The sequence below is a fragment of the Ylistrum balloti genome, unplaced genomic scaffold, assembly GCF_031769215.1.
Source record: "Ylistrum balloti isolate Yb309-2 unplaced genomic scaffold, AGI_CSIRO_Ybal_v1 Utg370590, whole genome shotgun sequence".
NCBI lineage: Eukaryota > Metazoa > Mollusca > Bivalvia > Pectinida > Pectinidae > Ylistrum > Ylistrum balloti.
In genome coordinates, this window is record NW_026782366.1 from 265,391 (window position 1) to 282,151 (window position 16,761).

Here is a 16,761-nt window from a genome sequence, read left to right on the forward strand (position 1 = left end):
CTTGTGGCCCTTTCATTGTGAACTACCTTAAGTAGTGTAAATTGGTTCTTTTGCATTAACAAAGAAAGTTATGGCCATTTGGCTGTGAACCACCTTCTGAACCAATATAGACAAAAGTATAGCCACTGAGTGGCTATTTACAAGATATACCAGAGATTTGTCTGGCAGTGGAGGACTGAAAAAAATGACTTTTCAAGGTGTTTAACAGGATATATCTGGTAAAGAGGTAGATTATAATTAGAAGAAAATGGTTTCTAAGAATGGTAGAATGTCATTGTTGATAAGGTTGTCTATCATACTTTAGAAATGATAAACTTGACTTGGGAAGTAATTTGGGTTGGGTAGGTATTGTTTAAAGGAAACATATGATGGATGGGTAATAATAGTTGGAGGCAGACTGTGTTGTTTACGTTATAGTACATCAAAATATCTTCACCGCCCAGTAACTAATAGGACAACCAAGAACCAACAATATCAGTACTTGTTACACAACAGGATATTCAGGGTCAAATTTCTCCCTTATATATTACTTCAATCTGTACACAATGGCAGTACAAAAAAAAACCACTTAATTTTTTCATCCTTCTCAAGTACTTTTAAATGTTGTTCTGTTTCTGTGTTGTATTACATATTAATATTTTTATTATGCCTAAGTTCAAGAGGCTTCAACATTTGAACCTGATTTCTGTATAGTGTAAAGTGTGTTATTTAATATTAGAAGGTGTAACACACTCAAAATCAAAGTTGGCTTGAAGCTCATACTATTTGGGACTCCCTGGTAAGAGTCACAAGTTTTAAGGAGTCATTCCCAACGTTGTGGGGAATTCATGAGTCACAAGTTTTAAGGAGTCATTCCCAATGTTGTGTGGAATTCATGAGTCACAAGTTTTAAGGAGTCATTCCCAATGTTGTGTGGAATTCATGAGTCACAAGTTTTAAGGAGTCATTCCCAAAGTTGTGGGGAATTCATGAGTCATAAGTTTTAAGGAGTCATTAAGTTTTCAGGAGTCATTCCCAACGTTGTGGGGAATTCATGAGTCACAAGTTTTAAGGAGTCATTCCCAAAGTTGTGGGGAATTCATGAGTCACAAGTTTTCAGGAGTCATTCCCAACGTTGTGGGGAATTCATGAGTCACAAGTTTTAAGGAGTCATTCCCAACGTTGTGGGGAATTCATGAGTCATAAGTTTTCAGGAGTCATTCCCAGCGTTGTGGGGAATTCATGAGTCACAAGTTTTAAGGAGTCATTCCCAACGTTGTGGGGAATTCATGAGTCATAAGTTTTAAGGAGTCATTCCCAAAGTTGTGGGGAATTCATGAGTCACAAGTTTTAAGGAGTCATTCCCAAAGTTGTGGGGAATTCATGAGTCACAAGTTTTCAGGAGTCATTCCCAACGTTGTGGGGAATTCATGAGTCACAAGTTTTAAGGAGTCATTCCCAAAGTTGTGGGGAATTCATGGTTTTCAAAGATTAAAAAGGTTTTTTTTAAGAATATATATAGTGATTTACTAGATGTGATAGTAAAATTGAAGTCTGTATAAGGAATAATAACAATTATTTCATTAATCTAAACACTGTCTACACCAATGTACTGTGATGATGACAGGCATGAAAGGCAGCAGCTGTGAGGAAGATAGCTGTCAGGATCAGCTGTGATGTTTGAACAGATCTAGGCCGGGCTCCCAAATGTATTAGAGTAAAAAGACCTGTGACTGGCAGTCCTTGTATTGCTGTTCACACATTTCTGCAACAAACAAGAATATGTGAAATTATCATAAAATGTCAAAGCAGTAAAGATCAAATGTGAATTTATTTCGGTTAAGAAAATACTCTGTACCTGTAGTGGTTTTGTAGTTCATAATTATGTATCCTTCATATAGTCTGAAAGAGAAACGACATATGCTGTCTGGATTGTCAGTCAGTTTCAGTGACTGTCAAGTGTATCCAGATGTACAGTTTTGTTACATCATTGTCATAAGTATGCAGCAGCAGGAAATAGAACATTTTATCTGAAGACAACATATAGCTGATGTGGAAGGGAATCATATATAGTTTAATGTTATGATATCTAGGAGACATACAGTTATAATATATATGAGCTAGATAAAGCTATCTATTCCAGTGAATTTTTTCTATCTGCAGTGTCATGCTAAAGATGAATAAAAAAAATTCAGTATAAGTAAGTAAAATTATTGCTCTGTTTACAAAAAAAGAATTTAAAAAAAAAACAAAAAAAAAAAATAGGGAAGTGGGGTACACTAGAAAAAGACCTCAACAAAAGCATCAGGGAAGAAATTAGCCAAACGTTTTTTAGACAATGTTTTGAAAGTTGGTTGAAATTTTAACTTGAGCTTTTTTTCTTATTCACTTGCTGAGAGATTTCCATGTTTCTGTCTCTCGTGGTCTCTGTAGTCCTTTTTTAACTTTTGAATTTGATTTAAACCAACATTATAGGCATTACCCTAAGACGACACACACAGTTGTGGCAGACACTCCAGAGACCAGAAGAATTGCGGAAAACACAAAAATCCAGAGTAATGTAAGTATATAAACAGATACGGCATCAGTATCATAAGTCAAGTAACCTCATGGGTCTTTGTTAAATAATCAAGGTCAAAAGGTCATTTGAAGGCAGAAAGTTTTGTTTTCTTATTTCAGGAATTCGTCTAAGAATCCTAATTTGTCAACTGGATAAACTGGAAGAGTTTTTCATAACAGACAGATTTTGAAAATTCTTTAGAGTAATTTTCTGTTGGAATCTAAATTATATAATTATCTCCCTTTTGGTACACTTTAAGACATTGCTATATGCATATTTTCACTAACTGAACATACATTTACCTTTGATACATTATCACAATCACAGCATGGTGTGTTTTTTGATCAACAGAGATAGTTCCATGTTGTATTTTTCATTTTGTTTTTTTCATTTTTTTCTAATTTTCATTCATGCTTTTGATATGTAGTAGATTTTTTGTATTCAGTTTTGTTTCTCTTTCCATTAAATGAAGTGCAGTTCACTATAAAATCACAGTGGTAAAGGTATCACGTTAACTTCATTAAATCCTTTATGATGTGGATCAGGATTACGTAATGCCCTTAAATAATTATTTTCTAAATTCAATAGATATTGTAATTATGAAAAAAAAGGATATTTTTTAGGACATATTTGCCCTTCATATTTCACATTTTTGATAGTCACATTTTTGATAGTTACAATTCCTATGATACTTTCATCTCTTTTAAAATTCTAGTTTGGAAAACAAAAAACAAACAAAAAATCACATGCATGTATAATTTTTCTTGATCACATTTAATTGGTAATGTTGTAATTACTGGACTGATGAAGCAGGACATCTGAATTGCTTTGTAATTAATTTTTTTTTTGACTTTGGGAATTCTTTCTTTGGTTGGCGATCTCTACAGGTTCAGTATCACAGCGATTTCGAGCGCAGCAGAGGCACATACACACAGGTGCCAGACACCGTCGACATGAAACGACTATTGCTCAATACCCAAAATCTTAGCTCGGTATAATTTACACATATTTGGCACGATTACTTTTATGTCCGTATTGACTCTAAATCACTTATAATGAATATTGAAGGAAACACTGAAGTTTATTTTAAAAACTTGTTGAGTTTCACTTGTTAATGGTGTAAAATAAAAAAAAAAATTAAATATCACTTCATTTCACTCTGTTGTTGAAAGTATTAATATTTGATATTACTAAAAGAAACTTTTTGTCAATGTTCCAAACGTACCAGCATCTTAATTTCAGTGAATTTATTTACTTTCTCATATTAGGAAGGTTGTGTGAGATCAGGAGCAGTAACTCTTACTGCTGAAAATGTTGTTTCAATTATTCTATTAAGTGATTTACTGTGAATTTCAATGTATGTAATATTCCTACCCATTGTCATCAAAAATGTCATCAGTTTTGTTTTGTCAGGCACAATCTGTAGGCATATTTGACCTACAACTTGTTACCATAGTAATTGTGTGATGTAGGCACATTTGACCTACAACTTGTTACCATAGTAATTGTGTGATGTCAACGGCTTTTTGTTGTTGTAGTAAGTTTTAATTGTTAGTATGCAGAGGAAATAACTCTCACATGAGTCCTGTTAAATGATGGATGACTGATCTATCAAATGCCATTATGGTTCAGCTTTTCAAAAAGATAATTTGAAAAAAAAATATTCTTCTTGCAACAAATCTTATCTATAAATGTACATGCATAACTGTTCAGTAAAATAGAAAAATATCACGTCTGTTTCTTAACACTGAATTGGAACTCAAATTATAATGACTTGAATATAGGAGCTGAGTCACCAGATAAAGATACTTGTTTCCTGTGAATCATATTGCACAAGTTTTGATATCTGTTGTCAGTTTCCGAATTGTAGCGACACTTAAAAATGTTATATATATCTACAGTGAGATCAGTGACTTCTTTAGAACATATGATTGTTTTGCAAAACTTAACTGTGAATCATATTTGCTATTTTTCATATAAAAAATGTATCTTTTGTCATTTGTCTTAGTCAGTTATGAAAGGAATGTAATTTTAAGAAAATTTGATAAATGCATCATTTAATTTTAATCCTTAACTTCTTTTAATTGAATTATATATGGAATTTTGGCAGCTAGAATTTAGATTTAGTTCATTTCCTAATATATTGAAGGGCCATATTTTCTTTACAATATCAAAATTAATCAATTTGTACACCGCCTTTGAATCAACTGACGATATGATCTTTAAAATTGTACCTGCTAATTCTCCAGTCCAGTACATCAGAGTATCATACCATCCAACAGCAAGACTTATTCCTTAATTCTGACTCGAAAGAGGAGGACAATTTCACCACATAATTGGACCATCACTATGTATTATGTATATATTATTTTTCTCACACCTCTAGGCATTGTACTGCTGTCCTGATGACAGACACATAACAGGACGAAACAAGTAGACCTTCAGTAACACTAGTGTTATTTCTTAAAATATCACATTAGTATTTTACAATATCATATTAGTATCCTATGAGGAGCTGAATCATAAATGGTATTGATCTTTCAGTAATTAGTATTATAAGGATGCATGGACTTGGCATGATAGTATTCCATTTAATACACAGTTTGTAAAAATTGTGGAGTAATTCTGGTTTACTTGGACCAATAATAATGTCTTTTTGACCTTTTTTCAGCCTACCATCATCAATGGGCTTTTCAAATAACTTTTTTCTCTTGTCAGTCAGTCCATCAATCCATGTTGTAAACATTTACTGTAGTGAGGGTTAGAGTTGGAACTCCATCAGATATTCAAGCTGATGGGTGTGGTCATTTAGGATTTAAGTATTTTTACCTGTATTTCTGAAGAATGACTGAAGGGATCTCCACAAAACTATTTTCCTGTAAAGTATGGGACCTTGATTAATGCCTCATTTTTTAAAAAAGTTTCATTCAACCAGACATTTAAGATGGTCGCCAGCCTCTATTTTGAATTCGGCCATTAATTAATGCTATTTCTCAAGATCCTTTGAAGGTAATGTCTCAAGATAATTAAACTGCACATTGCCAATCTCTCACGTTAGCATTTTTGAATTATAAAAGTTAAAACTTGTTTTCACTGGATCTTGAAAAGTACTAGATGGATCATTAGCAAATAGCATATATAGGTTATGCTTTGTCCTCAGTTTTACCTTACCAGTTTTGGGACATCAGAAAAAATCTTAAGTAGATGGGCATCAATATCCTTATAAGACCTGTTGCTTGTAAATGTTATCAGTTTCAACTGAATTTTTCAGTGTAGCTTTAGACTTGAGAATTAGTCCGCAGTGTAGCTTTAGACTTGAGAGTTAGTCAGCAGTGTAGCTTTAGACTTGAGAGTTAGTCAGCAGTGTAGCTTTAGACTTGAGAGTTAGTCTGTAGTGTAACTGTAGGCTTGAGAATTAGTCGGCAGTGTAGCTTTAGACTTGAGAGTTAGTCAGCAGTGTAGCTTTAGACTTGAGAGTTAGTCCGTAGTGTAACTGTAGGCTTGAGAATTAGTCTGCAGTGTAGCTTTAGACTTGAGAGTTAGTCTGTAGTGTAACTGTAGGCTTGAGAATTAGTCGGCAGTGTAGCTTTAGACTTGAGAGTTAGTCAGCAGTGTAGCTTTAGACTTGAGAATTAGTCTGCAGTGTTGTTTTAGACTTGAGAATTAGTCCGCAGTGTAGCTTTAGACTTGAGAGTTAGTCAGCAGTGTAGCTTTAGACTTGAGAGTTAGTCAGCAGTGTAGCTTTAGACTTGAGAGTTAGTCCGTAGTGTAACTGTAGGCTTGAGAATTAGTCCACAGTGTTGTTTTAGACTTGAGAATTAGTCAGCAGTGTAGCTTTAGACTTGAGAGTTAGTCCATAGTGTAACTGTAGGCTTGAGAATTAGTCTGCAGTGTAGCTTTAGACTTGAGAGTTAATCTGCAGTGTAGCTTTAGACTTGAGTAGGCCTTGCAATGTAGCTCTAAACTTCAGCTTTACCAGTCTGCAGCATAGTTCTACACTTAGTCTGGTGACTATCTCCAAATTTAAACTTGAGTTAGTCTGCATTATAGCTTGTCTAACTTACAGTGGGGAGAACAGTTTACACAATCTGTTATACCCTGGTATGTGATATCAAAATTGTTAGTCTATACAACCTCATTGATGTGTCATGACAATTGTATGATTACTGTATTTTAACTTGATATAGGTATTTCTGGTCAGTTACTGCTCACATTTCTATGGTTACCATGTTCTGGTGTATAAATCACTCTGGCCATTGTTACAAGATCTCCACTTTCATGTAACAGTCTAGAGTCATTTGTCACCACCAGATTTACAAAGCAGATGTGAAATATATAATTGGATAATATTGTGATTTTTCTACACATTGGTTGGCATGGAGAAATATAAAATGGATAAATCTCTTCAGCTGAGCAATTGGTTATCATTATTGCCTTTGATTAAGAAAAGTATATTGTCATCTTCAATATTTATTTAGTTCTTAATGTTAATTTTCATATCATCAAGTTAATATGTCCATACATTTGTTTCAGTCAACATTTTTCTATGATGGAAAGGAGGGAAGGGATGTTTGGAAATCATTATAAAAGCATTATTAGTGAATACATGTGATTTTACCTGACAGATACAATATCACAAAGATTTTGAGATGTCGAAGGACCAATTTACACCGGTAGTGGATACTCCAGACCTTAAAAGAGTTCGGGACAACACCAAGAACATTAGCTTGGTAATCGGACATGCTGTGTGTCTTGTTACACGGAATGACATTGACTCATGACCTTTGCTACTATACCCTTGAACTTTGACCTTGTTGAATAGTTCAACTTGTATTTTGTTATAAGAAATGTATTTAGCACTTTGAAGTTTATTCCTTAACTCTATTTTGTTGATTTTCCTACTACAGTTTCCTGAAATGTTTGCCAACTCCCAGATACCTCTGAGTTAAGATTAAGATTGAGATGACTGGTATTGTGATCTATTTTGGGTTTAGTTTCAGGATTGTCATTCCTTTTGTTGATTTGTTTTTGGCATGAATTAACCTTGAATTTGAGTTAGAACAATTTGAATGCTTTCCTTGCCGGATGTATGTGACATTATTTATCACTGATGCTTGACTTGTGACCAGGTATATGGTGACTGCCTGGTGTAGAAATGTCGGTAGCTTTCCCGGGTGTGGTTAACAGGTTTCATCCCTGACAATAGGTACTGTTATTCTCAGCTCCATGACAATACCTGCCATATGACACTATCAGACATAAACTCTACAGCTTGTATCCTGCAGACTTCACATACCATCACCACATATCAGTTGTAGAATTGATATACTAATCCTAAACATCACACAGAAATATCTTTCTGTCCATTTTCCTGTGAGTCTAAGTACTTACACCAGGGAATATCATGAAAAGTTGTAATGGTTAATGAGATTTTCTGACTGTGTAATCATTTTACTTTCTGTGTTCTGTGTACAGGAAAAGCTGAAATATTTCTCTCAGTTAAATTATACAACCTCAAGTTTTTACAACAAAGTTCTGTATTATTACTTTTTCATGTAGTTTGTATCCATGAATTTTAACTGCTGATGTAATGAATTGGTTGATCATTATAGATTCATAATGTTCAATTTGACCTGGTTTTGTTCTGTTATACACCTTACTATGTAATTTCCCATAGAGTTGCTGCCCTTTAGAATGTAAAAATACCACCACCTTAGCCGTGTATGCTGACATGACCCATCTTTAGTCCATTTGAAATTAAAATGATTTTTTGCCTATACTAACATGTAATGTGCTTTGAGAGAATATTTGCTATGTTATGTGACATAACATCAGTTATATTGATTTCAAATGCATGACAAGTGGTTTCTTAGAGATCTTTAATGTGTTGCCATTTCTTATGATATTTCCAAAACAAGTGAAATATTTGTGTAGAGTTTGGTGGATCTCATATGAAGCAGAAACATTACAGATCTCTTATAAAGTGGAAACAAAGTCTAGATTCTGTTTATCACATACCTTATTACTGTGTAAGGACTTGTGTGTTATTATATATATGCATACTTTTGTCAATTTTGTTTTGGCAAATTAAGTGTTAACAGTACCAAAATTGAATAGAAATAGTAAAATTCTTAGTTGGAATGTCCCATGTAAATTAAAAGCAGTTGTGTTCATGTTTTTGTTGTGTGTGATGTAAGAATATTCCATGAATCTTTGTCTTTTTTGTTGTAGTCTCACTGTAGGTTGATGTTTTTTTTTTGGTTATAAGTGTTATGCTTAATTGTTTGGTTGTAATTGCTTTAAGGTGACAAACCTGATGATAACACGTTGTAACATTCAGAAAGTGTAAGCAAAAGAATCTTGCATTTAACTTCAGTTTATCTAAGTACTGCTGAACATTTTCTAAATTCCAACAATCAATAAAGGTTTGAGGTATTTATAAAGTACATATGGAAGAAATTCACTTTCTTCCAATAAAACCAAAAAGTGGTAAAGACAATGTAAAATTTTGTTTGTTAGGCATCACAATTCTTGTCTTAGGTCAAGGAAGATCACAAAATGCTAGATAATTGAACTTATGAAATTTTATTACCCCACAGCAGAAATGTGTACTGTATAATGGATCTCCAAGGTTATGTTTTAGTCAGGTTTGTCATTGTTCCATGTCGCTTTGTTTTTCATCATTTTCAGGTAGAATATCAGAAAGAGTTTACAACTCAACGTGGAACGTGTAACCAAATATGTGACACCGTTGAAATGAGAACTCACTTTCGAAATACTGACAATTTCAGTACGGTATAACGCTTTAATGTAACCCATAGGCATGGCAATTTTATCCCACGATTTTTGTTTATTTCTTTTGTGTTTTTACCCACCAAAAATCCCAAAAGTGGAAATAAAGGAACATTAATGATTCTGTTAACCTTTAAAAAATAGATCACATCAACAACCTAAACCCCCTTCACCACAGGCTACTTCCTGTGTTTTGTACTGTAACCATGGTTGTTTGACTCTGTGGTAATTTTTGTTTTGTTTTTCACCCTCCTTGAAGAAATATTCTATAAGTTTTCCTCCATTTTCTTCTGCATTGAAAAGGTACACACTAAGTTGTTTGTTATTCACTGAAGAGTTTTAGTAGTTTGTACTCAGGGATTTTTGTAAGACAGAGACATTTATGTAAATATGGTATCAGGGCAAGCTACATGTTTGCCTGACAGTGGTTGCATGACTCTTGTATAAACATAAATTCTAGATTAAAGATAGAATGATAAAATTGTTGACCATAAAGAGTAACACAATGAAGTACCAGGAGACAATGTGTTCTGTAGTATACAGTTATCCTGTATCTTTTACTTCAGGAAAGTATGCAATAAACTGGAAACTATATTTGCTGCTAAAATTACAGCTTCTGCTACAGTATCCATTATAATTTCAAGATAACATGCACACATGACTCACAATGAAAAGGTGATAATTATTCTGATGAGACTTCATATTAGTTTACAGGAGTAATACTAGAATTCATTGAGATTTGATAAACATATATCATTTTCACAATAAAAGGTAAATGTTCTAGCTGTAACTTGATCCGACAGAGTTATGCCCCTTTTCTATGTCTGTCAAAGGAATATTATCTAGTCATCTCTACAGTTTTTATCCAAATTTAGTGAAATTCCACTCAACCAGTTAATTCTGTATGTCTAATTGTTCGGTAGTTGAGGGTATAAAATCACAATGTAAATGAGAGCAGAGGTATTAGTACAGCAATGTCTGTTGATCTGATAAGTCCAAATTATTGTCATAACACAGCATGTCACTTAAAAAGCATAGGGCAACAGTTGTTTACATTGATTTATATATTTCAGCATGAATGACATCTCCCCTAGACAAGGTCCATCTGACACATCAATAAGAGAGCTTGCATGATTATGATATATCAAACACATAAATACTTTTTTTTAAATAATAAGAGTTGATTTATTGTAGTAAACAAATTATGAATTTTACAGTTCTGTAATTATAACTCAGACTTGTGTATAGTGCTAGAATTAATGGAGTTGATGGGCATATAAAGAGAGTATTCAATTATTTTTTTAATGAAAAGGAATACCAAACCTAATTGTTAAAGAAGGAAGGAATTGTCTTAATCACTTGAACATAGCTGGACAGTAGACATTCTACTATCAGTCTGTTATTTCTAAAATCCATAACTACTGATACAGTGTATATGTGAATGATGTGGAATAGTGTTAATAAATCTACAGGGTTGTTTCTACAGAAATGGGAAGAAACTAGATCTTAATGTTAACCTAATGAACTAACAAAATGCTGATTCCTTCATGCTTGCAGATTAAATATCATGCAGAATTTGAGAAATCAAAAGGTGCTAAGATTTCAATTGCTGATGATCCAGAGACAAAGCGTGTGCGGAAAAACATGGAGACCATCAGCAACATCAGTTACCATGGAGACATACATAAGAGAAACCAAATGGAAATGAACCGCCCAGTTGAACAGGAAGGTATGGTGACAAAGTGGAGAAGTAAAATGTTTTTCTTCTATATACATCCCTTTTTATATCAGCTAAAGACAGCCCCTTTACCTATCAATAAAAAATTTCATTCAGTTTTTCAAAATTTGATGGTGCAACTTTCAACATTTGCAAGTAAGGATTGATTAAAAAAAACTATATCTTTGTTTAGAACATTTCAATTTTTCTGGTTCTTCTCTTAAGACTAGAATGTTTGATTACTTCTGATTCTGAGAGTAGAGTTTCATTTGACATAATATCTTGTATAGGATATGTAAGTTTTAAACTCTTAAAAGATATCTTCGGAAGTTATGTCTTAATAACCCACCTTAAAAAAACAGGTCATTGTGACCTCTTTATAAATTTGTTATGTTTGTAAGTATACTTTCAGTATCCCGGTGTGTAATTAAGATAAGTCATGTATTTTTAAATAAATGGCTAATCACAGCAATATAATAGTCATTATGTTTACACAACTTTGAATCTCTCTTATAAAGACACTTATTTTGCTACCACCAGGTTACATATTTCTATTGCTCTTGAAACTAAAAACAAACCCATTCTATCCCCAACCCAAATGATCAGTTCATCTGTAAATTTGCAATATTTATGAATTTATGAAAAGAAAGTAATTTTGGTAGATAAAATATGGATCTGTACTGAAATATGGCTATATGATGCATGAGACTATGTGAGCACTGTCATGATGGATTATACAGTGGCATGATAGTTAGATGTCCGCTTTTAAATTTCAATACCCTGCTCTTTGATTTACTGTATTTGGAATGTTTGGCATTTCAGTATTGGTGACATTGCTCTATATCTCACCTCAGGCTTTACCACCCCCAGAATATAAGACATTGCTGTCACTCCCCTTGTCCCAAATGTATATTGTTTCAATGTTGTTGAATATGTTTATGTAAATTAGTAGCTGGTGGAGATAATCGTTATTGTTATGATTTAATTTTTGGATTAGTTTGAACCACAGAAATGTATATTGATCACTGAATTTTGGTTATTGGTTTTTAGAGTAATTTGCACATACTATACATGTATTAACAAATAGTTTCAGAGGCTACAGATCTGGATATCACACTTTTTACTTTACATGTCTAACTGTTATAACTAAAATGTTCTTGGAGTTATTTCTACATCACACATTCATTTTTTATTTTATTCACAATATGGAGATTAAATCTTCCAGATCTTTAGCAAGCAATTTACTTGATGCACAAATATGGCTTGGTTCTAACATCATTTTAAATGTTGACCCCTTGCATGAACCTGCGATGCATTCCTTGCCTCTTTGTAGCTAATCAGGGGCAGGGTAGACGTCGTCCCGGGAGCACTGGTGACTATGATCCTCGTGGACGCCAGCCTGGGAGTATAAGTGACTACGATCCAACTGCAAATCAGATGGGAACACCATACTCCCAGCGCCAGTCACAAGGCACGGCCGTGTACGACTCCCGAACTGGAGTAGGTGAGTTGTTTCCCTTGTTACACAGGCTCAATCTGTGTCTCAAGTTTAAGTTTAATTGCCAGATCTGAAAAAGTCTTAAGTAGTCAATGTCCCTTAAAAGATTAAGTTTAAGTAGAACATCAACAGTTAGCTTAGTCCCAGGCTAGTTTTATCTAATTTATTCTCTAAATGTGTAGATTTCAGTAAAAATATTCTAGCTTTTGGTTTAGCAAAATTTCCTTACTTTTGAAATATTTTTAAACCAATATTTCTCATTTTTCACACGTCAGCAACATTCCAGATTTCTGATTCTGTTATTTATAGTTTCCATAGTGTTTATTCTAGGTGTTGCTTATAAACATTCACCTTTCTGCCCATATAGGTAAATAGAACAGTCAGGAGATCAAATTGTAAATTCTGTAGTGTCCTATAGTTGTGATTCTCCAGCTAGTCAATTAAGTAACTACATCTTATTTAGTGTATGAGAATCCAATGGCGTACCAGGGGGGTAACCCCCAATACCCGGGGAGCGGGGCTCCCCAACAACAAGGGGGTAACGCCCCCGCTTATACAGTATGGCAACCTTCAAGCGCTCGGGTCGGTGAGTAATCTGCCCTTGGTTTGTGTGAGTTGCCTTGTTGGTGATGATGACTCCAGCATGGCTACTCTGTCGGTATTAACACACTGACAAAGTAAAATACAGTCCGTTGTGAGACTGCTAGTACATCAGATCCATCCCACAAGTTTTTGTGCTGATCCTCACTGCTTGTTAAACCAGATAATATTTTTTACATTTCTGAATTCATCCCTGTTTCCCTAAAGTTTTAGTAGGACTTTCTTGTGGTAGAATTATCATTGCCATGCATTTCATTGCATCTTTAGGTTTCCAAAAAGCCCTGTTCCATTCATGTCTCTGCATCTTTAGGTTTCCAAAAAGCCCTGTTCCATTCATGTCTCTGCACCTTTAGGTTTCCAATAAGTCCTGTTCCATTCATGTCTCTGCACCTTTAGGTTTCCAATAAGTCCTGTTCCATTCATGTCTCTGCACCTTTAGGTTTCCAATAAGTCCTGTTCCATTCATGTCTCTGCACCTTTAGGTTTCCAATAAGTCCTGTTCCATTCATGTCTCTGCACCTTTAGGTTTCCAATAAGTCCTGTTCCATTCATGTCTCTGCACCTTTAGGTTTCCAATAAGTCCTGTTCCATTCATGTCTCTGCACCTTTAGGTTTCCAATAAGTCCTGTTCCATTCATGTCTCTGCACCTTTAGGTTTCCAATAAGTCCTGTTCCATTCATGTCTCTGCACCTTTAGGTTTCCAATAAGTCCTGTTCCATTCATGTCTCTGCACCTTTAGGTTTCCAATAAGTCCTGTTCCATTCATGTCTCTGCACCTTTAGGTTTCCAATAAGTCCTGTTCCATTCATGTCTCTGCACCTTTAGGTTTCCAATAAGTCCTGTTCCATTCATGTCTCTGCACCTTTAGGTTTCCAATAAGTCCTGTTCCATTCATGTCTCTGCACCTTTAGGTTTCCAATAAGTCCTGTTCCATTCATGTCTCTGCACCTTTAGGTTTCCAATAAGTCCTGTTTCCAATAAGTCCTGTCCATTCATGTCTCTGCACCTTTAGGTTTCCAATAAGTCCTGTTCCATTCATGTCTCTGCACCTTTAGGTTTCCAATAAGTCCTGTTCCATTCATGTCTCTGCACCTTTAGGTTTCCAATAAGTCCTGTTCCATTCATGCCTCTTAAGATTGAATCACTAGTTTACTTTTTCAAATGATTTTAACAAGATGCTATCTTTGATAGAATTCCATACCTGCTGTTTTGTGCAGTTTGTTCTGCCCTTTGTTTGGATGAGTTTGTTTTTTTCCCATTTAACCTTTATAGTTAATATTGGCCTTCATGTCGTGTAAGTATTTCATAGACTTTGATTTCAAATTAAGCTAAATTTCTGGGAAATAGAGGTATGGATTTTTATTGTTATTCCCTGGAAAAATATATCAACCAAAAAATGTAAAATTACAAATTAATGACATTTATCTAGAGCCCTCATTCGATAAACTGAATCAGTAGAGTATACAATCTTGACTTTTCATTTATGTTTATACTAAAAATTGTTGGCCATCTAATGTGATTTTCTACTATGTGTGCTACTGGAATGCCTATTTCATTGAATTCAGTAGAAAATATTACATCATTTATAATAACTACTGTTTTAGAGATGAAACATAGATGTATGCATTGTTGGTAACCAGTGGCTTGATGAGCTAGCTGTTTTAAGGCCAGAGAGAAGGGCAACACTTTGTTTATAACTGGCATGAGTAGTATTACTACATACAGCTGATCAAGGCAGTCTGCTTAATAGGAATCAAACAGCATGTGTAACAGACGTCTTAAATTCATTTGTGGGAACACAAAAAGCTTACATACAAATAACGAATTCTTGCAGCAGGTTACCCTTTACAACATCTTTTGATTGGACAGTCCATACTCTAATTTCTACATCTTTACTTCGATTTGAAGGATTTAGTTCCCAGATATTTTCAACAGAAGACTTTTTCTCATAATTCATTGGTAAATCAAACATTCTTAAAATAATGAAAGTTTATGTTATAAAAATTAATAGGGGAAATTATGCATAGAGAATTTCAGACTGTCCTTGACAAGTTAGTAAAAACATTTATATCATGGCCTGTACTCAAAGTTTGCTGACTTTCAAAATAAGATTTATTTGAATCATAGAAATGCCTAGAAACTGACAATGACCTTTATTGAGCAAAATAATAGTACATGTTTGATGTGTATCGTATCCTTTACTTAGTTCCAATGAAATACAAGTTGTAGGGAATCAAGCTGTAAAAGTAAACAGAAGAATAATGTTTGTCTTCTACCAAAATAGGAAGACTTGACAGGAGTGTGTTACATCACAAACTCCTGTATAATTATAACACAGAGTAAATATGAACTCTTTTAATACATCAGGAAGTGAATGTTATAGTTATGTGAAACATGTGAAGCATTTTGATAGAGCTGAGCCTAAGCTTGTTAGAAAGAAAATTTGTGTGATATTTGTCGGATTTGCATGTTGTTAGTACTGTCATGTTCTAACAAAGAAGTGCTTCGTTTCTGTCATAACCTCAGATTCTCACCAGCGCTATTCGACAGGATCATCAAGTAGCAGTAAGTAATACGGGATACAGCTACTGATCTATATGCTTCAACTCATCTTAGCAACTCTGCTATTCTTTACTTTTACATTTTCAGTTTCATTTAATTTTATTTGTATGTAAAATTCTGACACGATTATAAAAGTCTATTTTGAAATTTCTTCTTTCAAAGTAGACACATTCAACTAATATCAATTTTTTTCATATTTTGTTTGAAGAATGAAGTGGTGATGCTTCAAAGCAAAATTCATTGTAATATGCTCTGCATATTTACTAAAGCAGGTGTTTGATAAATGTGTTGCCTAATATAAAATCAGAATTTTCCATCTATTTTCATATAAGTGAATGTTACATAAAGACTTGGAAGGTGTTTCATCTTTAAGTCTGATTTTCGCACAAAGACTTTTTTCTATTTGTAGTAATAGGTCAAAATTATAAAACAAGGGTTTCCTGTTATCAAGATGTTGATTGTGTAGTAAAACAATAGATAGGATTGTCCGGTTTAATCATGATGTGTTATTGTCAGTAGTGTATATAAATAGATGTCAAAAGATTTTATCAAGTAGAAAATGATTGGAGGTAACTCTAATTTTCGAAGTTTGCATTTGGAGGGATGTTTGAGGAAAAACAGTAATGTCAAAGGCATGAATGGTAGTATACTTGTATCATAAATGTAAATCATGTGCATGGATATTTTTTTGATAATGAGAAGTGGTTGGATTACAACTGATTTAGATTGAAGATCAGGTGATGGACCCAATATCCCTTGGATGGACTAACATGGAAAGATTTGTTTTCAAGTAAAAATTGGTAGAATGTACATGAAACCCTGATTACTCAATTGTGGGTGTATGTTGTGCTTAGGCTACAGCTTGGTGAAAAGATTTTCATCAGGTATTGATGAATTCTGTACTATTAAATTAAAAAATAACGCTTCAATCTTTGGTGATCTATTCCAGCTTCTCTCTCTTATTACTCAAATATCACATTCATATTGAAGAATTCATGTAACACAACATAATTATTTAAAACTGACATTCATATACATGTACATATACTTGC

General features: G+C 33.9%; 1 protein-coding gene across 1 annotated transcript in view; it reads left to right on the plus strand.

Annotated features, from left to right (window-relative positions):
* Window positions 1-16,761, plus strand: part of LOC132556770 (LIM and SH3 domain protein F42H10.3-like) — a 59,327-nt gene that overhangs the window by 30,237 nt on the left and 12,329 nt on the right. Inside the window, exons 3-8 of the mRNA XM_060221212.1 lie at window positions 2,455-2,539; window positions 7,165-7,269; window positions 9,230-9,334; window positions 10,889-11,060; window positions 12,382-12,552; window positions 13,010-13,132. Of these exons, the coding sequence (XP_060077195.1) occupies window positions 2,455-2,539; window positions 7,165-7,269; window positions 9,230-9,334; window positions 10,889-11,060; window positions 12,382-12,552; window positions 13,010-13,132 (761 nt within the window). The remainder of the gene's footprint in view (window positions 1-2,454; window positions 2,540-7,164; window positions 7,270-9,229; window positions 9,335-10,888; window positions 11,061-12,381; window positions 12,553-13,009; window positions 13,133-16,761) is intronic.